Raw genomic sequence first — 26,489 nt, 5'->3', positions numbered from 1 at the left:
AGTTACAATTTTGTAATTTTTTGTGAGGTATGCATTTGTAATCACAATGTCCCATTACTTCAAAGTTTTAAAATATTAATGAAATTAGCACATTAACTTTACCTCTCCTTGATGCTTTGCGTCTTCCTCATATATCTTTGTATAGGCACCTGGTAATGTTTTTCCAACACTGCCAATTCTAAACGAGTGAGGGTTCCCAAGAGTATGAGCTCCTGCTGCTTCAGACATTCCAAATGCCTGTCAAAAAAAAAAAATAATAATTAAAATATACCTAAAATGTGATGCCGCCTTCAGGGTCGTGAACACTTACTACTTTAATAGCATGAAATTTTAGGAAAATAAAGTTTCCTCCCTGTTCTTGTAACATTCATTTTGAAGGTCCACTGCCTTCATTATCATAGGTTCTGGCATATTCAATTCATGCATTCTTACGCTTTGACAGAACTCCCACCAACCAATTTAACCCCATAAGGATATGCGTATGGGTAAAATTTACCCAGATGATTTAAATAAATATTGTGATCATTTTTAATGAGTGCCTCAGGCCACTTTCTCCTTGAATCCACTGCGAGACTGACTGTTACACACACATGCTGCTATAGAAACACTGCTTGGGTAAATTGTACCCACTGTGTGCTCGTGTGTTTCAGTTTGGCATTTCAACGTGATTTTTCCCCTAATTTTCATCAATTGTGTAACAATAAAAATGTTCAAAAATAATAAAATTAGTTTAATCAATAGAGGTATTATTTAAATGCTTTAAATCAACCATAATTTGGATTTATGAAGCAATTTTGATTGTGGGTAAAATTTACCCAATGCACATCCTTGCATCTTAGTGGAGAATGAAAATCCTGATAGGTTAACCAATGCAGGAATGTGTCCCAGAGCCATAACCAATGACAATGAAGGCAGTGGATCTTCAAAATTTACCGGTCGCAAGAATAAGAACTATGTGGAAAAACACTCAGCTTTTCCACGCAGTATATTCACTACACCATCACAAATTATGAAATTTGTTGACTACCAACACACAAGGACATTATCTAAAGATTGCATTGTCAAATGAAGATAACCAATATGAATTGACTCAATTATGGATCCACAGATTTTTTAAAATTACTGCCATCCATTTCACTATTTTTCTCTTGGCTTTTGTCGAACATTCAGGCCAGGTTTTAGACATTTGGAAGCATAAGGCTATGCTAGTAGTAATGAAATCATGCAAAATTACCTGTAAAATAAACTCAAAAACGAAATTGAGTTTCTTTTCCAACAGCAGTTACTGAAGTCTGAATTATCCTGTGCATTATACAAAATCATGGGAAATCTATTAATTCTGCTGCAAAAATGTATTCTTTCCACAGGAATAAACTAAATCTGATATAACTACATAAATGTGATAATAGAAAGGAAATTTTTATTTTGTGTACTAAGCATAGTTTTTACATGCAATTTAGGCTTGTATTCGCCATTTTAACACCCAAATGCCATTTTATATATGGCTTTTGATCCTGAAATGCATCCAGTTTTTGCACTGAAATTCTGATCTTTAATTCACCATAAATATCTGACCCTATGGAAACCAGAAATTTTGAATTTACACTTTTTTAAATGCCAGTAACACCTTAAGAATGATTAACATCAACAGATGCGATACAATAAGTACTCTCAGTTATGGCATGATAATTATTTCAATCAAGTTACTCACCTCTGTAAGAGGAATGTCCAGGCTGTGAAAGAACTTCACTACATCAGGCGATATAGGTGCAGCAGCTGACATGAACGTTTCGCATCTGTCCAGACCAAGAGCAAGTTTTACTTTCTTAAAAACCAGCTTGTTTGCTATGCAATATCCCAAAGTCATGCTGTCTCGCCTGTGTAAAAGAAAGAGTGTGTGCATTAGGGAAGAAATGGACACTTCTCAGGAGAGAACATGAATTTATCAGCATTACTCTTATAATTTCTTATTCTCTTATCAGCAAAGCTAGTTATTAAACCACCTATTAATTTCATTGGCCATTGCCAAATACTTACTGCAAGTCCACAAGATGACGAGACTTAAATATAGAACTTCTCAAAAACCAGTTTCACAGATAAGCGAGATCTTCATTTCAGTATAATAATCAGGATTGCTTATTATCACCATCTTTCACATCTTTTTCTTTACAAATTGAAGTTTTCCTTGGCATATTCTGCCTAAGCATTTTGTGAAAATAACCTGGAATAACTAATGAATATCATGCAGATTTTTGCATAAATGCAAGTTTTTTGCAATATGCTTGTAACAGACTAATCTACAGAAAAGTATCATACACAGTTGGGGTTGTTTTTCCTTGAATGAAAATTTTGTGAAGCAATGCACATTTAAAACCACTCAATTGAAAAACTACTCAGAGGCTTTATAGGCAGAATTACCTTCCGCTAAAGGTTAATTTTTTTAAGTTCGAACCGAAGTTTTAAGTTCACTTCATGGAGAGATAAGACTAATTGGGACTCGACTTACAGTTTAAAGTAGAATCTGAACCATTCATTATATGACCTTCAACTCTGGACTAGGTGATGTTACTACTGCATTATCAGGGTGGCCCCAACTATGCAATTTCATACCAGCAATTACTCCAGTAATTCATGTTCCTTTTTGACTGAAAAGCCATATTAAGGGAAGAATCAAGTGGCAATATATGATGCACAGGTGGTTTTTTTTTTTTTCAGGATAGGGTGTAAATTGGAATTCCCTAACAGTAATTTTTGGTTGACTGTACAAACTGATATCTTTGATTTATCATACAAAGAAAGCATCACTAACCCTTCCATTCTGTTCATGCTATGCTCCAAGCCCTTGCCTTTCGCCCACACAGCAATTTTGCGCTTCCATCCAGAATTCTGCCGTGCAGTTTCGATCATTTTCTCACTGATTTTCTCCCAAACACGAGGAACACCTAGGAACCTAGTTGGACGAGCTTCCTTCAATGTGTTTACAAGTGTACCCTGGAATGAACAGAAGGAAAATTATTCAACGTTATAATGGGTGCAACAGCACTGAGGTTATTTGCACCTTTTAATGGAGGAAAAGAGTCCCCTTTAGCAAAAATAGAAATAATTGGACTGTAGATAAAAATAAATATTGCGGAGATCAGCATATCAAGAAAACACTAAAACATATCAAGGAAGTGAATTCATTATTTCATTGATAAAAACAGACATATTTGTTAGAACATGGTGAAACACGTCCAAGAACTTATGACACTATGCCATAGATAAAATTTTATATAGTCATCTAGAACAAAAGCATTTTGTACAAAGTACAACAAATCTAGTACTACAAATGCTACACCATTTATAAAAGTAAGAAATATTGCACTCAGGACACAGATGGACAAAACAAAAGAAGACATTTTAAGTGAGACAGAAGATTGTACTGGTTGTGGTTCCAGACAGCATGACCTCAAGCTTGCAGTTTCCAGGCAGTGACACTTTCAGGGATTGGTGGACCATTGTGTAACGACCCTGCGTGGTCGCCACATTTAACGACCCTGCGTGGTCGCCATATTATATTTTGTTAAGAAGAATGCATGCTATATGTCCCTCCGAGGCGTACGCTTTTAGTTTAAATGTGTTAACGGATCCACCTCTATGTATTATTTGACCCTGCGTGGTCGCTGTATTCAGTAAACGCTAACGGATCCACCTCTACGTTTATTAGCTTCGCTTATTATTAGACCCTGCGTGGTTGCTGTATTCAGAAAATGTTATCAATTATTGTCATATACACTGTTCAACACGTTGTTTAGAATTACAGAGTCCTGCGAGGCTCATTATTAATTGTATTGTCTGAATGCGCACAGTTTTAATTTATATTAACACGTGCATCTAGTGATTTTCCCACTAGTGTTTTCTTAATGTCACTTCTCGGATGTTTCTCAGTACCAAGGTTGCAATATGTAAAAAAATGAGTTAGCAACGCGTACTTGTAGTTAAAATTTTCACCACCCATGCGCCACCGCGACTATAAAACCCAGCGCAGGGAGACCGGAGCTCAGTTGGCTCCCTGATGTCAACAGGCAAACATCCAGGGTTAACTGGCCTCCCAGCCTGAGAACTAGAAGCCATCCCAGAAGGAAGGACGGAGAAAGAAGAAAGAAGAAGAAGAGCCTAGCAGCAACCTACCTACCTGGTCCGCTCGCTTAGGCTGATAGGTGCCCAGGTTCTACCTGCCTGGCTTGTCTGGGAGCACCCGGACCTTCCTTTCTAACCTGCCGTCCCTTCATAGGAGACACCGGTTGGCTTGCCAATTCCCAGCTAACGCCGGGGGTGTCGCGGCATCCTTTAATCCTTTTACCCTGCGCCCGTTATTCGGGAGTACCGATTGGTTTCGGCCAATTCCCGGCTGTGGTTGGGGTACTACGCACAACCTACTCTCTTTTACAGGGCAACCCGTGACGTCAGCGGCGACCAAGGCCCTAAATAAAATTAGGTCCCCATACTCCCCCTGGTGCCTCACAGCGAGGAATAAATTGGATGTTCCCTGCCCCCCTTATCTCTTCGAGACCAAAGGTGGTACAAGAACGTGCGTGGTACAGGTAAAAGCACGTGTGTGGTACAAGTAAATGCACGCGCGTGGTAAGGGTTTCAGGTAAAGACACGTGTGTAAGTGTGCAAACGGACACCCTTGTGTTGAGACTAAAATAAACATATATATATATATATAGTAAGCTGGTATAGTCTTTCCTTACACCCAGCAAGCCCCGAGATATTTCTGAGTCCATGTTCTACGGCTGACAAAAAGTTAGCGCATATGGGTAGACTTTTGCCGTCCTCCTAAGTGAAGTGTTTAGAGTGTGGTAATTGTGTGTAGGTGGGACGTTGCAATTGGAGGAATGTCAAAGTTTTATGTGGGCCAGATCTTCAGATAAAAAAGTAACTTAATGTCCATATTGCCATTACAAGATACAAACATGAAGGTTCCCATTATATTCATTGTGACCAATGTTTGGAAAGTTACTCATTTTAAAAAGTAACTATGTTACAGTTACTAGTACTTGAAAGATAACAGTTACTTTTACAGTTACTTTCTGGTGGAAATTTTCTTGCAAACAAATTACACTTAATCAATGATCATTAACTAATAAAAGAAATGTATGAAGACTTACACATGCTTTATTTATGTCAAGGTTAATGTCAAATTTTTCAAGGATAAACTTGAGATAGTTACTGAATGTTTAACAAACAATAGTTCTGTTAGTGCTATTAGATTTGATTCCCTATTGGGATAACTAGACGCAGAAAGACAGATGGAAGCAGGATTATCCCCAGAATCTGTGGATCAAGGCTCTGCAAAAGGAGCGGGGGGAAATCGAGTGGGCAGAGCTAAGTAGTACACACTGCTGCAAGAGCTGGTAACTGCAGTTGCTTCCCACTCCCTCCATGCAATCCCATTCCCTCTCACGTGTCCATTGGTGAAGCCATCGGGTTACTACTTGTGCAGACACTTGTTTTCGTTTGCTTTCTCCACAGATAACCAGGGTAGATTATAGTTGACCACATGCAAATTATTTTCTAAAAATGGCCTTTAAAAGAACCATTGAATTTATTTTCTAAATAAATATGACAAATTTACAGATAACCACAAAAAGGTTTCGCAAAGTTTGTTTTAGGTCTACATGCAAAGCTAATTTAGGCCTTGCTGTATAACTTAAGATAGCAACAAAATTACTAAAATATAAATAAAACAAAAAAAATGCCTAAGCCCCGCGACAGGTTAACTTTGCAGCAACTTTTCACATATATAGACCCAAACGTACGAGCAGTATACAGTTCCGCTGCAATACTGCCGATTTTCTCACTGTCTGTGATTTGAATAGCTCGGCGGTTGAGGCAAGACTGGTACGGGAGAGACTGAGCGCCGTTTTCGCGTGTATTAGTACATAAAACCTGCTGCAAACTTAACGTGTCGCGGGGCTTAGTTAGTGTTATGAAACATTTAAATTGATAAAACTGATGAAAAACAATATATATACAAGTTTGATATTGCATACCTTAAGAGCATCTTTATCTGCGAAGTAAACTGTTCCTGCCATAGTTATTGCAGCATATATATCCACAATCTGCAAATAGAGAAAATGAAGTCCTATTTTTTAAATGTTGATGGAAACCCTTTTTTTCCCAGTATTGGGAAAAATACTCCTTGCTAGAAATTTTCTTCCAAACAAATTATACACAATGAATTATAAATAATTTAAATAAAAAAAAGATTGATTTGGTTTATTTTAAATCACTTTTCAGCCACTTTTGGGTAATTGCGAAGATGAGGGTGGGTGATATGATGAAATTGATAGGGGGACGCAAAGAATACCAATGACCAGGCCGGGAGTCTAACCTGGGACCCCTGCTATCTTTCAATCTTTCTGGTGATGATATAAATCTCTCCATATTTATATTGTTACAACAAATAAATTATAGAACAAGGAGGAAGCTTGGCTTTAATGAATATTCATTTTATTATACTCTGCAAGCAACTTCCAAATGAATGTGTATTCCACCCAAAACACTCAATTAAAAATTACAAATTGCAATATTGCATGGATGTTTAAATATACTATGCAACAAAGCCTAGCTTCTTTGCCACGGGTGATTCCATGAAAATCCTTTTACTTTAGCATCCAGAGAACACAGTTGGAAAGTGTTGCCAAATTTAGTTCTTCCCCATGTTAAAAATTTTCAAGTTAACAATAATAGTGGTGTGTATGTTACAAGTAACTAGTTACATCCAAGCACTGCTTTTCATTCCTTCAAATAAAAGAGCTTGAAATTCCAAGCTTTGAACTCAAAACATTAAAAATCATTTTGAATATTACTCCTGTGGCATCCTGAGAAAGGTTCCCAAAGTTTTAATTCATTCAAGAAAAAACTTAGAGATTTTTCTGAAAGGAGTGATAATATACATTCCTTCACAATTTCCCCTGATGAAGTCAAATTTACAGTGGCATATGCAAGAGGGATGTTAGGTGGTTTATATCCTTTCCTAGTAAATAAATAAAAACAGCCAATATGCAAAAAGATCTGCAAGATATAGCACTGAAAAATCTAACCTCATCTCCTTTCAAAATGCCTGGACAGCCACTGCCAATGTATGCTAGTAGAAAAAACTGAAAACCTTCTCTGGACACCACAAAGGGTGTTACAATCTGGCACTGTTGTATGTATCTCAAATTATCTAATTTCCGATATAAATTAGATAAATTTATTCTCTTGTGATTCATAATGAACAACTGGGCAAGTCAGATATAATGAAAATAGAGATGTGTTAATTAAAATTGAGATGTGTTAATGCAATAATTTCTCAAATACGCATACACTCCTTCATAGTTGCAAGCGACTTCAGTCTATTTTCTTCACTATTGGTAACTTATAGAAAGAGACTACAGTCGATTTCAAATGATCTTGTTGCTGTTGATGTTGAGGGAAGTTGCCTTGTAAGAAAAGCATTACCAGAACATGTTGGCATCTCGTGTTTGGCATTTCAACTGTTTATCACAGAAAGAGCTCAATATCATTCTGAATAATTAAAAAAAAAAAATCTATCACCGTGTGTACGAAAGCAAAATGGCTGCACTTAAAAGTTTTGACACTCGCTGATCTCAAGGACAAGAGTTACTAGATGATATTGGCATTCCCAGGATTTTCAAAGTGGGGGGTTCCGTATACTTTTCTTTAGTGGCCAGCCCTTATTTTGCCATCTTTTCATGCCTCTGGATTTTTTTTTGTTGTTGTTGTTTTGGTTTTAAATACTGGAACAAAAGTAAGGGTTATGACCTATACCATACCCCCCTATTGGGTATGCCACTGCATCCACTTCAATCAGAATAAAAATAAAACACCAAGGGGGAGAGGGGGGCTCCCGACTGTGGTCCTTTGTTCAAAGAATAATGATAGTATTCATATCAGTACTTTAGAATACTATTTACAAATTTATGCAATTCTTAAAATATCCCCAAAAAAATTATGCAGGTCACTTGTATCACTTTGCAAAATCCCGAAGCGAAAGAGTTAAATAAATTCTATAAAAGCTTTAACTGAAAACAAAATCCTGAACAAAACATATCAGATGTATGCTGTTTGAACTCCATCTTGTGGGAAAAGTTTAAAGATCATAATACTTTCTATGATTTCTAAGTAATTTTTCCACATGGAATTAAATTAGGTGAATGGCAAATTTAGTACAAAATAGTAAAAAATTACAGTGATGTGCAGCAAATGTCGACACTTGGGGTAGTAATTAGTGGCAGGCATGCCCAAAGGAGGTTTGTATTCCCATTCATAAATAATAAAACTACATCCCATGTTATACATACATATTTTACAACTAAAAAGTTGTGGTGTAAATACAGAGAACCTAAAAGTACTGCATAAAAGTACTCTACCCCCCCCCCAAGTTCTTTAGAGGATTTACAAAGGAATCTAAGGGAAATCAATCCCCTATCTGTTCCTATAGATAGGAGATCGACTGGGCTACCCAAAAGCATGGGCTTTCAACCATTGCAGTGGGGGGTAGAGGAGGAGGTAGAGGCAGAAATCTTCCCTTTCCCTTTGGATAGCTGTTTCTACCTGGAACTGGTGAGGTGTAGAAAAAGCCAGCTAGAGTTAGCTCCTTCCAGTCTTGCCCACTGATGGCATCGAGGGACGAAAAGCACGTGAACAGAAAAGTATTGCGTATGAACTGTGGCTTCAACAAGACAATAAATATTGTGATTTGAAAATAATTAAGATGCGAGATTGATTGATCTATCTCTGATAGACTAGCTACTTCTCAGTGTATGTCACTAAAACATTACAATGTTTCAAGAAGTGTTATAATTATATTAACATAAAAATGTTATTACCTGAGCTGCAACGTGACTAAGTGGAAGGTAACTGACTAACGATTCTTTAGTATCTTTCCCTTCCAGGTAAGAAGCAACACTAGCAGCATCCCATGTCACATTATCATGACTCAACATAACACCTTTCGGATTTCCAGTGGTTCCGGACTGAAAGGGAAAAATATTAACTTGAAAAATTGCAAAACATTTGTTGGCTAATTAATCCCCTTAGACACTATTTTAATTGTGTAATGATGTGCAAAAGGAATATGCAACATGCAGAACTGTAAGAAATAAAAAATACAACGAAGGAAGAGATTTTTCCCTTAATTTTTATTTAAATGTGTAATCTTTTTTTTTTGCAGGTATAAACTCAGTTAATATAACTGATCAATAGAGGCACATATTTTTGTTAAATAGAAAAGCAAAATTTCGGTATAAAAACTGAGTCAATTTCGGGTTCAAAAGCGGTAAATAAAATAAAATATCGGTGTTATAGCGGTGAATAATCACATAAAAAATGCTATATAAAATGACATTTTGGTTTTAAAATTGTGAATATAATCCTAAATTTGATTTAAAAACTACACTTATTCCACAGAATTAACATTTCACTTCTAATAGCCCATTTATGTAGTAATCCCGAGTATTAAGTTTATTTCTGTGTAAAGGAGTCAATTTTTGTTTCTCCAATATTAACAGCAGAATTAATATTAACAGCAGAATTAATCAATTTTCCGGGAATTGCATAACTCTCAGGATAATTCAGACCTTAGAAGGTGTCGCGTCGGTGAATAAACCCTAAATTTCGTGTTTAAGAGTTAATTTCGCTTTTTCCAGTTCATTTCGCATTATTTCGTGACAAAACATGGTCACAAAATGCATCTCACACCTTTAGAAAACATTAAAAATTAACACTACAATGTGTTTTTTCAAATTTAGTTTTTTCGTCAAAAACGAAATATGCATGCCCCTACTGATCAATATTCAAGTTGGGTTAAACTAACAATTTCCATTTTGAAACAAAGATATAACAGTTACTTAAAAACTTCAATATTTGAAGTTCTGTTGAGAGAATTTACGTATGAACAAGTACAAGATACATGAACTAATTACCGTATATACAAGGGTACAGCACTGGTTTATTGCTATGCTCTTCAACCTATCTTGCAAGACAGCATCTGATTCTGCACTTCCTATTTCCATAATTTGTTTCCACTGAAAGTAAAAAAATATATATATATACATTTTTTTTACTTACTTCATGTACATTTTTATGTAAAAAATAGTAACTGGCTTTCAAAAATTGCACAAAAGATTTAAATCAAATACGTTCAATCTGAAGTTCAAAAATATATGTGTTATCAATAGATGGACACACGTAATAAACATTTTACTTAACGCAATAGTTTGTATCTTTCAGAAAATTTAACTGATATTCCATAGGATTTAAGCTTATTTTCTATTCTTCCATTTAAGTTTATTTATTTCCATTTTTGTCTGAGCAACTTTTAATTCGAAGATTTAAAAATGATTAATTACAAAATATTTCATTGCATATCCTTCCCACAGAATGCAGTTACGCAATAATCACCTTTACAATTCAGCCTTTTTTATAACAATTACCTGTGTACGGTAGTGATTACGGTACACCTTTGACACCCAGACAATTTTAGAGCCTTTCAGGTATGACACTATCAAAATCCCTTTATATTTGAATAAATGATCAAGTGACAATGACACTAAAGGTCTAATTTAAAAATGCTTTAACTTACACTATAAACTCCTTCTACAGATGGTTCACCATTATACTGAATAATTGCACGTAGCAATGGAAGCTGGTCCTTGATTTGTAAAATCTTCTGGAGTTGCTTATCATCTTCAACAACAACTATGTTTGCCCTGCTGTCTTGCAAGCAGTAGAAGCAGGCTTCAGGAGAATTAGTAGTGTAGATTCCTGCAGCAAATCCCCTGAAGAAAAGATAAATGTTTTATGGTAGCCATTGTGATAGGAATAATGCAACAGTAATTCAGGTGGACATGCTCTTTGTTTAAGGGTAACCAACACTAGTTACTTGAAAATTAGTAGCCATGTTTCTAATCTAAGATACACCTACTACTACTACTACTACAAAAAAACCCACCTCTTCCAGCGCTTAAAAACATACGACAGAATGCTACATTAGAATTTTCCATAGTATCAAAGTGGAAAATAATGGCCCGTATTTTCTATATTCCGATAGATTCAGGTATTGTTGTTGTTCTTGATTAAGACTAAATTGGACATGATGCTTGAAATCTTCGGTGAACAATAAACACAATGACTTTATAGTTACGTCAAAGAGCAAAGAATAATAGTAACTGTATAATAAGTAACGCTGTGTCTAGGCGTTCGAAATTGGGGCTCCAAATTTCATTCTAAGATTTATTTTCAGGTTAATATAGCAAAAAAAAAACTGTTCAGCTTTTGGAAAATTCTAGTCTGTCTTCATCTGGGCCTATTTAAGGAATGGGCCTAATGCTGCAGCAACAATAGCACCCACCTTAATCCCGCCCTGAAGGGAACACAAAATTTATCATCAGGTTTGAACATGCATGGATCCAAAATTGGGTTGAAAGTGCCATAGACAAATATTAAAATGTCAAATACAATAATTGTAATGTTAAGTAGTAACAAACATGAGTAAAAGTGACCTGATTGATATCTTGCAACTCTTGTCTTGTATTCTCTCGCACACACACACACGAAAGAGCGAGAGAGAGAGAGAGAGAGAGAGAGAGAGAGAGAGAGAGAGAGAGAGAGAGAGCGAGAGAATGGCAGATAATTTGATACATTCTATACCCTATATACAGCGTTATTTATATGTCAGTGTCACATTTGGGGAACATCGTGTACATGATGTATGAGACGTGCAAGTCCGAATCATGTACGTATGGAATCAGAAACTCTCTAAGTTTGTGTCACGTGAACAGCGCATGTTGTGGTGACGCAGTTGGCCACTAGGTGGCAGCAGTGTAGAATATGGCGTTCTCAGGTAACGAGAGAGCATTTTGCATGATACAGTTTGCGAAAACAGAGGTTACTGTGACTGTTCAGTGGTGATTTCACTCGTTTTCAGAAGGATCCACCAGATCGCAGGACCATCAAGAAGTGGTATGAAACTTTTGAGCGCACAGGATGTCTGTGTCTTCCTAAATTACCTGGAAGGCCGGGACCGTCAGGCGCCACTGTTGAAAGTGTTCGTAAGTTGTTTGCACGCAGCCCTCGGAAATTGACAAATCGTGCAAGTGTGCAGCTGGGAATGTCTCAGTCGACTGTGGGGCGTTTTGTTCGCAAGCAACTGATGATGAAACCATACAAACTGCAACTTGTACAGGCGCTCAAAGAAGGTGACAAGGAGGTTCGCACAAAATTTGCCATCGACATGCAGGCAGCAATGGCAGACGATTATAATTTTGGTGACAGACTCGTTTTCAGCGATGAAACTACGTTTCACTTGTCGGGGAAGGTTAACCGTCACAACGTGCGGATTTGGGGAACCGAACACCCACATGTGACAGTAGAGCATGTGCGCAACTCCCCATAGATAAACGTGTTCTGCGCCATGGCAAAGGACAAGGTTTACGGGCCCTTTTTCTTTGCAGAATCCACAGTGACTGGCATCACTTATCTGGATATGTTAGAACAATGGCTTATTCCCCAAGTGACAGCAGACAGAGGTAACTTCATTTTCCAACAGGATGGGGCCCCACCCCACTTCTATCGACTCGTGCGTGCGTACCTGAACAAGAACTTACCGCAAAGATGGATTGGATGCATTACTGACGATGACATCACATTGTTTCGGTGGCTGCCAAGATCCCCAGGCTTCACACCTTGTGATTTCTTTCTCTGGGGATATGTGAAGGACAGGGTGTTCATTCCACCGCTTCCAGCTGATTTGAACAACCTCCGAGTTTGCATTACAGCAGCGATAGCAACGATAGACCGTGACATGCTGGTGTGGGTGTGGGCAGAATTGGACTATCGCCTGGATGTCTCCCATGTAACCAAAGGTTCACACATTGAGCACTTGTAAGGTATGACAAACATACTTTTTTAGATTGTCTTTCTTTTTTTATATCATTCATGCTGATGTGTCATGTATTTATTTCACAATAAAACTCCGAAATGTGACATTGACTTATGAATAACCCTGTATATTCTATATATTAATGGTATTCAAACTGTGCAGCATGCCTCACTGGGTAGGCACCTAAGGTTCAAAGGGTAGGCACCTAAGGTTCAAAGGGTAGGCACGAGAACTTCCGAAAAAAATATTTATTTTCTCCTGAAAGTTTAAATTTATTATCTGCACGATTTATTTAGAAATAAGCATGTTCTTTTGTACGACCTATACAAAATCTGAACACACAGGTAGAGAACAGTTCTGGCAACAGTATATGACTCACAATCAGAATGGTTGTTAGAATCCTGAGCAAGCCTTCAAAAGGAAGTTGCTGCTTTCGAAGATAAAATACTGAAGATGAAAACATTGGTGATTGCTTTCCTGCATTGGGCATGTAGAAACAGGACTACAAATGGAGCACTTGTCACGACTTCATCCATCAGATTCGATACACTGTGACGTTAAGCAAGCTCATACATTTCACTGACTTGACTAAACATTGCAATATGCCTGTTATCCTGGTATTCTTACTGTCTGTATTTATCCTGCAGCTTATAAACATATGTAAAAAATTGTACATCACATTACCTGTATTGATCACACATTCAGTTTTCCTTATTTGTATGTGCGCCATCAGTAAATCAACACATGAAATTATCCTGTGTTGATCATTCATGGCCACATATATTTACCTATTAATATTATTATTGAGGGGAGGTGACTGCAGATTTTGGCACCTGAGGGGAGCCACTATCTTTTTTGAAATTTTCAAATGTAGGATCACTTGATATCTCAGTACCTGTTCTAGGTCAGGCACGGACTGACTCAGGATTATTTTTAACACTCATTTCATAGGGCGTTCTGTCACTTGCTGTTGAGACTAACATTGCTAACAAATGGTCACTAAAAAGTAAGTGAAAATTGTGGGTCAGCAAGGCAGTTTGTCTCGTGTTATTCATTTTATTTTCTATATCCCGGTGAAATGTGCATGTTCTGTATTCAGAATTTGTCAAGCAAGACAGACAAGACATGTGGTTATCTTGTCATCTGCAGACACTTGGAAGCACCTGCAAAATGATCTTCTCAAGGAGTATGAAAGGTGAAAATATGAAGAAAAATAGTTGTGTACAAGTAGAAATATCTAAGGCTATAATAATAAATTAAAATTGTTTATTATTGATTTTGGTTTATAATAAACAATTAGTTACTTTATTATTATACCTACAAAAATTTAAGACAATGCACATGAAGTTAATAGTTGCTGAAATTTAATAATTATGACACTCAGGCTGAAACAAAATAAATTGTCATTTTGAAGTCATAAGTCAATTTCAATACTTCAACTACTAAACATAGTATGATCTAGGCTCATGAAATTAAGACTTACCCTGCAAAAATCGCTGCCAAGTCCGAGATGAACCACTCCGGAGAATTAAAGCCTAGAATGCAGACCGAATGGAACCTTTGCAGACCAACTTTTATAAATGCTTTTGCACAGGTGCACACATCACCATAATATTCCTTGTAAGTACGAGACTTCCAACTTTTGTCCTCTTTGTAACAGTAGGCTTTATGGTTAGGATACTTCTCTGCAACACGCGACATCAGTCCTGGAACTGAAATAGGAGGAATTGCAGACATTCCTCTTTCGCCAATCTTCAATTTCACAGCTCCATCTGGTTCTGTTGTGTACAGGTTGGAGGTCAATATAACTTGGTCTGGCCCTGAAATGGAGAATTAAAAATTACCACACTGGAATTTCATGGAGAAGATTGTATTAACTCAACTTGTGGACTCATAGTTGAAAGCTGTTCAGATAATGCATGCATCTTTAACCAATCAATTTTCCTAAAATTTTACTAATAATTATATTTATTCATAGCCCTACCCACATGAATATCCATCACATTACTTGTACGAATAAATAATTCAAAACACACTAGCCAATCCAGTACTGGGAGGTGTGCACCCTTAATACCAATGACATAATACCTGAAAACACAGGCGTAACTAGTGGCAGTTCGGACCAACCCCAGCCTTATCACCACCTTGATTTACTTCCTTGCGTGTTTTTCTAAAATGAAAGTTATTTGTTTTGTGAAAAAAATAATGGTATCTCTTAGGTAAAATATTTGTATTCTGGAGCAATAGTTTTTAAAATTTAAAACCATTTTCCTATGAAAAGCTACTGCATACACAGTATTAGTTATAGATCAAATTAGTATATCAAATTCACCAAACATACAAGTCAAACAATTACACTATTACAAGAATACCTGAAAATTCGCCAAGTTCTTGCTCACGCATCACCCAATCAAAAAGCTGCTCAGCAGGTCCAAACTGTTAGAAGGCTGTTGCATCATGGAGTTTAGTTGTGTGTGTCGCCAGTGTCAGCGATTGGCTACAAAAGGAAATATACTGTCTTTGCCTCCTCCCCCGGTTTTGGAACCCAATCGCCTCCATTGTGTCACCATAATACTATGATGCCACTTGTTTCACAATTTCTTTAAAAATGTGATCAAAAATAAATGTACAATTTGTGAAACTGCTATTTTACGCTATAATTATTTCGGCGAATAAATTGGAAAAGTTTTGAGAACCAACGAAAATTTTTATCAGAACAAACTATAAATGAAAATGAACCCATCTGGATAGTCTTCGAATGGATAAAGAAACATTGATTTCTTAATGGTCGGCTAAAGTGTTTTGTGGTGTAAAACTGTTAAAGTGTACTGTTTTGGTTCCGTTGAGCTTTTAAAACGGATGATACATGTTGAAATCTGCAAAAAATTAATATCTACGGGACTTTTCAGACTGAGACAAGCTAGGTGTCGCTCGGACTGCGCCGTTTTCTCAATAGCATGCACAGTGCTGCTCGTCACTTCAGTCTGATACACCTTTTTCAAGTGGCACTTGTCGCTTTGATCTAAGAGCTGCCAAAGGCATATTTCACACATTCATGCTACAAGCGGCACACGTCACTTTGAAACTAAACAATCAACATCAACCTTAGCCATGACAAGCCGTATAACCCTATATTCATGGGCGTCCGGAAGGGGGGGCAAGGGGGGGCCGTGGCCACCCCCTGGAAAATGAAAGTCAACCAAAAAATATGTATTTCATACATATAATTTCATTTTAGCCACAATAATGTGTGTTATTTATTGCATGAACACCATAAATTCAAATTTAAGCAATGTGTTTTAGGGAACAACACTATTTTTGGGGAAAATTTGCCTTCGTTTGCCCCCCCCCTGGAAAAAAATACCTTCCCTGCCCCTCCCTGGAAAAAATCCTGCGGACGTCCATGCCTATATTGGATTAGTGAAATCCCCCTTGTTACTTCGGCGTAAAATCTTCCTCCCAGAAACTGACAGCACGAAAAATAAACTTTTTTTTTTTTTCCCGAGGGGAGGAGGGGTTCTACTGTGAAGTGATGTCTCATAGTACCTACCTCAAAGTTACTACAGACAACGTTCAATGTCTATTTCATTTACTTTCGTTACCGTAAGAAGTGAAAGAAACAAGCTGATTTTAATATTTTAATGACAGTGATTAAGACGACTAGTTTGGAGATTTTGAGCGTGAACTATCGGACTTCAGACTGTTTCATTTACCCTTTCTGCTCCTTCAAAGCAAATACGGTAGATAAGGAAAGTAACGAACAGTAGTTAAGAGCTAAAGGGTTATTTTTTTTTTTACCAAAATGTTTCAATTCAAAATGGTAAACAATTATGCCATCGCAACTAGAATCAACACAATGAAATAAGTTTAAGATACTAGCAAATGTTTAAAAGGTTATTTATGCATGCGGGCGATACAGAAAATGGAATTTGGCAAACTTCAGTGCCCCATTCCTCAAGTTCATTAATTCAAGGGTCAACCTTACACGATCAAATACGCTTTTGTAGAATTATGAACAATATTAATTCAAACAATTACGTAAAACAAAGTATACAAGTGGCCATACCAAAACAATTAGTACAAACACCTCGAGGTGCATGTTTATAATACTTGTGCAAGTATCTTGCGTGCGTTATCGGTCCACAGACCCCAGGCTTTACGGCAGTGGAAGTTCGCTCCTTACCTAGCATGCGCACGCAGTTCGCGACTGATAGGGACGAAAGCACATTGAACTTAGAAGACAATTCCATGTATGAAATTATGTTCGTATAAGCTTGTTACTTACATAGTCTGTAGTGTCAGACGTGATTTTGTTTCGCGTAGACTTTGACCTTAGGAAACAACGGGTTCCATCGAGGGCTGAACAACGAAGAACGGTCCTTCTCGTTTGATGTCATGCTCGGCTCTTTCGATTGATTGCTGGCGGTCACCTTTAAAAGCATTCCCGCTGGTCAGTGTTTCTATACCCTGTCGTCAGGAAGTTCCTGGTTCGTTTAAGATATCGCCAATTTAAGAAGGGTTCGATTTTTCGAAAAAATCTCTCCAAAGTTAATTTGTGATACGTTCGCTACATGTAAAATGAAAATTATTATCTATTTATTTGCAGTAGGATTACAGTTAAAGTAAAGTGCTCCCCTGTGCTTTGCACCACACCATGAAGGCGAAGGGGTGTGTGACGCGATGTGATCAGCATCACGCCCCTGACCGCCTTTAGCCCCCAGTTTTTCCTCCAGGTATCCACTTTATACGACGCTGGGTGGGCGCCGGACCCGCTTTAACAGGTGGAAAAAATCCAGGTTCTCTCCCGCCATGTATCGAACCCGGGCCTCTTGCATAGTAGTCAGACGCCCTAACGACTTTTTTATTTTTTAAAGGAAAGCCCCTAAGCGGAAGCACTTCCCATCACACTTCATTTACTCATATCATTTCATTCACATTTCTATTTCAGGACTTTTCAGGACAGACAATCCGGGACTCGAACCCGGAACCCCTGGCGTAGTAGCGCGCTCTGCTACCCACTCCGCCACGGAGGTCGACAACGACAGCTACCGCGTAAGCTTACAATTTACTTTCTACTGATTCTCTACCTATATACCGGGTATCGCGTAGGTATGGAACCATAGGTATTGTTCATATTACCATTTTCTGTTATAGATAAACCATGGCACTGAATAAGGATGAGCGAATCCAAGTTATTTTGCTGGTGGGGACTTTGAACACATTCTTGAACTGTGTTGTACAATAATAAGTTCCTAACATGAACTTTTTTCTCCTATGGGGTTTCAGACTTCAGACGGTAGAACAGATTTTTGCCCTCATGTGTTAATGTACACAGTTATGCTAATAATTAATATAAAGAAATTAAAACCCATCCAATAAAGAAAATTACATAGGCTATGTATATAATTGAAATATATGAAAGAAAAGTAATGAGGAATAAATTAAGCAGTGTCAGTACTGGTGACTTTTTTTTTTGTGTCGATGTGACCAAGGTTTAAGTGGGAGTTAAAAACATTCCTGACGGGGTTGAAAATTTTACCTCTGCTGACACTGATATTTCGGTATATTGGGTGGATCAGATAAACTTCCCTCGTTAATTCAAATCCTGCTACGGACGATCTTGACTAGACTACATCTGATAATTGATAAACATCAAATGACATCCATGCGAGAACGGCGCTCAGCATCTTCCGTGCGAGTCTTGCCCCAACCGCCAAGCTGTTCATATCAAAGACTGAGAAAATCGGCAGTATTGCAGCGGAACTATATTCTGCGCGCACGTATCGGTCTGTATATGCGAAAAGTTGCTGCAAACTTAACCTTTCGCGGAGTTTAATTTTCGTTAACAAGTTGATCAGGCATGGCTGTATGGCCTGAGCTGTTAGAAATTGTAAGCTTTAATGTAGCGCGTCACAGAGTGAGATGCTGAAGTTAATTTACGTCACAAGTTAACGCACATAATTTCCTATACTCTTGTATCTGGAACAAGGCCGCGCATAACGGAAGAGAAGGGGAGAATACGAGTTAACAGAGCAAAGCAGTGCGCGCTGCTGCAAACTGCTGGTAGCTACACTCACCTTCCCCCAACCCCCTCACGAGTTGATTGGTCGAGCCCTCTCGAGTTACTACTTGCTCAGATACTAGTTTTCATTCATTCGCTCTAGAGATTCCCGGGACAGTGTGTAGGAAGTGAAAGAGAGGCGCCGAATTACCTGTTGCTATCGGGACACACTGGGAAGGAAAATCGTGTAAGGAAGAGAGCGGCGATTGGGTGCCAAAACCTGGGAGGAGGGGAGAGGGACAGAGGAGTTTACTTTCTCTTCGTAAACTAGGCTTAGCATCAAATGTATTTATTAAATGTATGTAGACGTGCAGTTAGTTTATGTGCAGGTATTTTATATTATGTTCAACATAATTGGGGAAATTATCCCGTGCTGAACAAATATGAAGAAAGTTTACATTTCGTGCATACTGGCTCCTTTTTCAAATATGTTGCAGCACTGACAGCGCGTGCTCGTGGTAAGTAAAGAGCGTGGTTTCGCGACGCTCAGTACCTGGTACTTATATCAACCAATACAATAGCCACAGAGATTAATGACTAACAAATCCAAGCTGGATTCTACACTTTTAAAAACAGGAGTGAACAGGCTAGAATAACAATGGCCTTCCGTTAACCCGTAACATAGAATGGAGGCGGAAACAATGTTCAAGATGCGCATTACACCACCAATGCTCATACATGCAAGTTTCCGATTATCGACTTTTGTTTACAGACGAACTTTCCGTTTTTATGAGCACGCAGCGTTTCATCCCTTGCTAATATATTAATGGCGTCTCGAGCGCCAAGATCTTCAGAGTAACTTTGAAAGTAAATAAAGTCGCATTTCGTTCGCTGCACGAAACAGTTATTTAATCATCAGAGTCATACAAGTGGAATGAATTAAAAAGTGGGTGGTGCCCTGTATCCTTTGCTTGCGAAATCGCCTTTCACCCCGTCCTTAAAAACTTGAGAGGGGCGCGATAAGGTAATCTGTGCATAAACTAATTAACAATAAGAAATATGTAGTAGGCAAGCTGTTCCGGGTTCGATCCCTGGAGGGAACCAAGTCACCCAATGCGCCTATTAGACTGAGTTATTGCTCCAAGAAGTTAGGATTTGACTTTCCATATTGTATGTCGGTTTCCTGCCTTTTCAAAGTTAATCACAAGAAGGATAAAGTATGATTAGATTAAATTGATGAAGAGGTCACTAGTCACAAAGGAATCCCCAGGCTGGGACTCGAACGCCGAACCTTCTATGTAAGGATGGTACCGAGAGGGACTTGCAAAAATGGATACGATCCACATCCTTCGAGACGGGACCAAGAACGAGAGAAGGCCTCTACAAAATCGAGTCGAGACAGTATCAGACTCTGGGCCTACTAGACATGTGGGTACGATATTGAAAATTTTGCCGAAGCCAAATTTACTTCACTGTGCGACTTCTTCAAACACACCAAGCGAATATGATTTTTCTTCATCAATCATATTTTGTTTGCAAAATCAATCCATTAGTGTCGATGTGGAGTCTTGATGCGTGGTTTTATATATATTCAAGATGCGTTCAGTTTTCGAGAGCTCATAGCGTCGAAGCGAGGCGTCAAACTTTGTGAAGAAAAGATATTTGCCTTGATCGCGTTTATAGTTACAGACGTGTCTGGATTTTAATGGTCCCATTGAAATTGAATGATTTTGTTACAACCCAGAAGTACAGCGCCGTAGAGAGATTACTTCCGTAACATCTTTGGCTGTTCTGCATTTCAGTTTGGGAGAGAGTCGTAACCCCCGAAGCCACCAATCAAGAAGCGATCCGCTGACGTCATCTAAACCCAACACCTATCGCTAATCTTCTTGCTCACGCTCTACATTGTTGGTAGGCTCGCTAGTTAGACTCGCACGTGAGCTGGAGATGTTTCGAAAGTAATTGACTACCAGAAGTGTCCGTGACAGAACAAGTATCATCTCGTCTCAATACCACCCAATACAGAGTGTACCAATCACTTCACTGACACGCAATAACAAGCCATTGATAATTCATTTGGCAAATAATTCGTTAGTTTACACAGTGCATTATGTGAATTCACGAATACATGCGTGAGACCAGTTTCACATTATCCAGAATTTTTAAAAATTCTGACCTAGAAGAAACAATTGTTACACTGAACCGGAACGATTTCTACAACTGCATTTCCCACTTACACAAAACAACTCTAACTAACTCTCTAGCCTTCTTAAACCCGAAGGTTCATGGCTGCAGCAACACAGGCCTTCCATCTTTCCCTATCTTGAGCAAGATCTATATACACTTTTCCATCCATACCGATTTCCCTTAGGTCCATCTCAACGTTGTCCCTCCATCTTCGTCTTGGCCTTCCTACAGGTCTCTTACCATCAGGTCTCCCAACAAGAATCCTGTAAACTCCTCTTTCCTCTCCCATTCGTGCCACATGGCCTGCCCACCTAAGTCTTCTTGATTTAATTATTCTAATAATATCTGGACATGAATACAAATTATGTAGTTCTAAATTATGTTACCTTCTCCACTCACCTGTCTCCTCATCCCTTTTAGGTCCAAAGATTTTCCTAAGGATCTTATTTTCAAATACTCAATTTATTTTCCTCTTTCAATGTAAGGGACCAAGTTTCACATCCATATAATATTACAGGCAAAATTACGGTTTTGTATATTTTAACTTTTAGTTTCTTAGATATTAAACGAGAAGACAAAAGTTTATGAAGAGAGAAGTAACATGCATTTCCTGAATTAAGCCTACTTTTTATTTCCTCTTTAATATAATTTTCATTTGTTAATATTACTCCTAAGTATTTGAATTTGGAAACTGGTTCAAACGAGTTGTTATCAATAATTAGATTTTGATTATTACCTAACACTTGGTTTCGGCCTGTAAGCATATATTTAGTTTTCTCTTTGCTAACTTCCAAACCTATCTCTTTAGCAGTTTTGAAAAATATTTTAGCATTATTCTTAATTGTATTCACATCATCCCCCAGTAAGTCTACATCATCTGCATATGCTAACAACTGAGTCACACCATTTAATTTTAGTCCTTCTTTAGTTTCTTTTACCGTCCTAACAGCATATTCTAAGGCAAAATTAAAGAGCAATGGAGATAATGCATCTCCTTGTTTTAACCCATCATGAATTGTAAATTTGTCAGACATATTAATACCCACACGAATTTTACTTTGTTTCACTGGTGCATATTTTTATCATACTAACAAGCTTCTTAGGTATTCCAAACTCTAATATATTATATAATTTATCTCTTTTGACCGAATCATATGCTTTTTTAAAATCAATGAATAGCTGATGGACATTTTGATTATATTCCCACTTTTTTTCAAGTGTCTGTCTGATGTGAAAAATTTGATCTGTAGTTGATCTGTTACGTTTAAATCCACATTGATAATCACCTATAATTTCATTAGCATATGGAGTTAGTCTTGTTAAAATAATGTTAGATAATATTTTATATGTTGTTGAGAGTAGAGAAATTCCACGGTAATTATTGCAGTTCATTTTATCACCTTTTTTAAACACAGGAACAATTACGGATTCTTTCCACTGTTGATGGATTTCTTCTTTATTCCATATTAAACAAATTAATTTATGAATTTGACATATTAATGAATTTCCACCATATTTAATTAACTCAGCTGGTATTAAATCAATGCCAGGTGCTATGTTATTCTTTAGCCTTTTAATAGCATCTTTAACTTCAGTCAAGTTAGGTTCTGGAACTAAAGGTTCTGCTGTGTGTATTTCATTCACTTCTGATTTATCTCCTACATGGACATTTAAAAGGTCATTAAAGTAGTTCTTCCATCTATTTAGAATATCGCTTGGGTCAGCTAGAAAATCACCATCTTTATCTTTTATCAAGTTTACTTTAGGTTGCCACCCCTTTCTAAACTCATTTACACCTTTATATAACTGATATTTTTATTTTTGCTGTTTGTTTCAATTTCGTTAATTTTGCTTTTCAAGTAATCTCTTTTTTTACTTCTAAACGTGCGGTTAACTTCTCGCTTTATTCTATTATAATTGTTTAGATTTGTATCATCAGAGTTATTTAACCACCTAAGTCTAGCCTGATTTCTTATTTCTATTAGATTATGACATTCATTATCAAACCATGGCTTACTTTTTCTCGGTTTATGGTATCCTATACTTTCTTTAGCTGCTGATTCTATTGCATTACGTATGTGTTCCCAATTCTTATTTACATCTGTTTCATTTATATTTTCATCATCATTTAAATCCTGCAAAATATCAAATCTATTTGACAGTTTAATTTGGTAATCTTTCTTAATTCTTTCATCAGTAAACTTTCCTGTATCAAATTTTAGAACTTTTAGATTTTGTTGCTTATGATTTAAAACTGAGAGTCTTTCTCTTAATTTAGCAATTACTAAATAATGGTCACTGGCACAGTCCGCACCTCTATGTGTACGAACGTCAATTATACTAGTATGTCTTCTCTTATCAATGAGAATATGATCTATCTGATTATGAGTTTTACCATCTGGAGAAGACCAGGTATATTTATGGATATCTTTATGTTTAAAAGTGGTACTTTTCACAATTAAATTCTTTGAGGTTGCAAAAGTAATTAATCTTATACCATTATCATTACTTAATTCATGAAGACTTTCTTTACCAATCGTGGGTTTAAATGTCTCTTCTTTGCCAATCTGTGCATTACAGTCACCTAACAGAATTTTCATATCATACAAAACAACTTCTTACAATGACTTAGGTGATCAGGCGCTCCAAGTTTGATGGAGCTTTCAGACCAAAGTGACAAGCTACAAACTACGAGCGAGACGCCCCTTCCCCCAGGCTTAAAAAAGCCCCTTAGAAACTGATAGATCTAACAAGACTTTTATGAAAATTACTTCCGAGCAATTCTATCGACGCCAGCTTGTGCTATAGCATTGCACTTCCTAATATATCTTATTGTGGACAGCTATCAAAGGTGTGGATTCCGAACATTGTTAATTTTAGGAAAAGTATTCAGATAATTTTCTATCTTCATAAAATGTGCTGAACTATCTGATCAGATGAGCATTCACATAGTGTAGCTCACTTGTGTGCCGAGCTAGAGTTTATGGGAATAATATCTTCACTTCTCCTTTTGTTCAGCTATAAAAAAACGAGATTGTAAAAAATAAATACAGGCCAGACAACCACTACAAGAAATTCCTGGAATGGCATTGTGTAGCATAGGCTGCTGAATTTGTAAGTTCTGTTTCAAGTTCACTTTGTGCACACATAGGCTAATAGAGACTGAACATACAATTGAAACTGATCAGAAGCAGTGTGTGCGTCCATGTATCGAAACCGGGATCCTTTGCTTACAATGCAACGACGTTAACACTACGCCATCGGAGGGACATGTGTAGTGTACAGTCGTGGAAAGAAATACTTCCCGCATTAAGACTACTAGTATTAAGCCTCTATGGCGGATGTAGTTTTCTCCATGACTGTACATTCGTAAATGAATTTTGCACGAAAGAAAGAGAATTAAGATTCAATATTTCTAGTGAATCAGAAGAAATGCAAAAATCTGAACACAGACGATTCAATTGCTCGCGACAATTCCTTCATTGTTAAATAATGGTATATTTTGACGAACTACAACCATAGGTATGAAGTTTTACATTACCTTCTAAGCTCTCCGCAGGCATCTTACTCTCTGTTACTGCTTCCTGGACCCTGAAAAATGTAAAATTAAAGGTTTCAATCAATTTCACTGTCAATATTAACTTACACATTAAAAGCGATACAAAGTACATATTCACCATTATAAAGAACCAGATAGTAATTCATCCTAACTATGTAGTTAAGTTCTTTGAGACTACAACAATTTGAGATGCAGATAATTTGTAATATTTAACAGCAACTGTAATTAAATATTCTGAGTAACACGAAAAACTTAACACTACAAATTTGTTTTTCTTATTTGGTCTGAATTGCGATTTAAATGTCCTTTCACATGCTCTAGCATGTCGCCCACCAGTATAGTTACGGAAGTAACCACCAGAGCCAGCAAATTTTGAGGGTTACAAATAGTACTTTGCTACAGCCATTTCTTTCTATTTCTAGCACAATTATTAGTTTGAGAAGAACAAATTAGAAGAAACATACCTTATTAAATTGCTGTCTCCATTCAGAAGTTTAGTCTTTGTCTCTCTCACGTGAGTCTCCTGCAAAGAAAAATATAATATTGTTTAAAATACAACCATACACTATGTTCTCTACATAAACAAAATCAAGCCCTGATTAGTATTTATTATTTGAAGTCGAGTTACACTTAAGCTTACAGTTTATTTTGCACTGATTATTATGTAGATGGCGATGGATATTACTATTATAGTGAGATTATTTCCCTTAATATCGCTGGGCGTGTTCTGTATTTGCAGCTTGCGTGCGAGCACAAGAGCAGCTGTCCTGTTAGCGGACAGTTCATGGAGCGAACAGGGCATGGAGCGGACACAACTTGATTGACATGCTATAGTGGAACCACAAGCAAAACAACCTGCACAGACCCGCGACTCCTGTGCACCGTACTCCCGCGAGGAGGGGAGGGGGAGAGTGGACCATGCTTCCTTATGGCCCGAGCTGAAGGGAAAGCTGCGCGGGGACTTTTCGTCCAAGGTTTTTTTCCTTGTGGTCAATCTACATCTAGTGAACTAATCAGAAAATCTAAACCTCCCGCCCCCACGCGCTGCTGGCAGGCAGAAACCAGTTCATGGAGCGGACACATGCAGGGCCGGATTAAGACGAAATTGGGCCTGATGCTTGAAATCTTCGGTGAACAATAAACACGACGACGTTATAGTTACGTCACAGCGCAAAGAATAATATTAACTGTAATAAGTAACGATGTGTAGGTGTCCGAAATTGGGGCTCCAAATTTTATTCTAAGATATATTTTCAGGTTAATATAGCAAAAGAAAACTGTTCAGCTTTAGGAAAATTGTCGTCTGTTTTCATTTGGGCCTCATGCTCCAGCATCAATAGCACCCACCTTAATCCGGCCTTGGACACATGTTCATCTACCTCCCCCCCTTGAAATTGTTACTAAAGGGTGGATGGATTTCTATTTACGTCCACTTTGTGCCAAACAAAACTTTCACATATCCTTACAATGAAGTGCGAAAAGGTCTATACTTAGTGCCAGCCGGGACTGCGTGGTAGTGCCTCGCACCAGCAATGCGACAGGGGGGTCCAAAGACCCACGGATGCGACAGACCCGCACGGATAACCGTACTCTGCCTTCAAATTGAAGGCCTAGCCACATCAGCAGCATTAATCGGCTTCGTCAAACACGTACATTTTGTGCTACGTCAAAAGTTCTTTACATGGTATCAATCCAGTTTCGGAACGAAGACGTAGTCTTCAGAAATTTAGGCCTAGTTCCATCAGCGGCATTAAGCGAAGCTGCTTCGTCAAACACGTAAGTTTTGTGCTACGTCAGAAGTTTTTTAC

At 37.7% G+C, this 26,489-nt stretch overlaps 1 protein-coding gene across 1 annotated transcript in view; it reads right to left on the bottom strand.

The window, feature by feature from the left end:
• Positions 1–26,489, bottom strand: part of LOC145994700 (long-chain-fatty-acid--CoA ligase ACSBG2-like) — a 100,924-nt gene that overhangs the window by 11,427 nt on the left and 63,008 nt on the right. Inside the window, exons 3-12 of the mRNA XM_083130869.1 lie at positions 25,146–25,204; positions 24,664–24,713; positions 14,418–14,754; positions 10,637–10,832; positions 9,978–10,079; positions 8,883–9,029; positions 6,039–6,107; positions 2,810–2,991; positions 1,712–1,877; positions 103–237 (exon numbers count right to left, since the gene is read on the bottom strand). Coding sequence (XP_082986995.1) covers positions 103–237; positions 1,712–1,877; positions 2,810–2,991; positions 6,039–6,107; positions 8,883–9,029; positions 9,978–10,079; positions 10,637–10,832; positions 14,418–14,754; positions 24,664–24,713; positions 25,146–25,204 — 1,443 coding nt within the window. The remainder of the gene's footprint in view (positions 1–102; positions 238–1,711; positions 1,878–2,809; positions 2,992–6,038; positions 6,108–8,882; positions 9,030–9,977; positions 10,080–10,636; positions 10,833–14,417; positions 14,755–24,663; positions 24,714–25,145; positions 25,205–26,489) is intronic.

This window comes from Lepisma saccharinum, chromosome 11 (genome assembly GCF_977018435.1).
Source record: "Lepisma saccharinum chromosome 11, izLepSacc3.1, whole genome shotgun sequence".
Taxonomy (NCBI): domain Eukaryota; kingdom Metazoa; phylum Arthropoda; class Insecta; order Zygentoma; family Lepismatidae; genus Lepisma; species Lepisma saccharinum.
The sequence above is the reverse complement of the archived record's forward strand: the minus strand, read 5'-3'. Positions and strand labels throughout refer to the sequence as shown.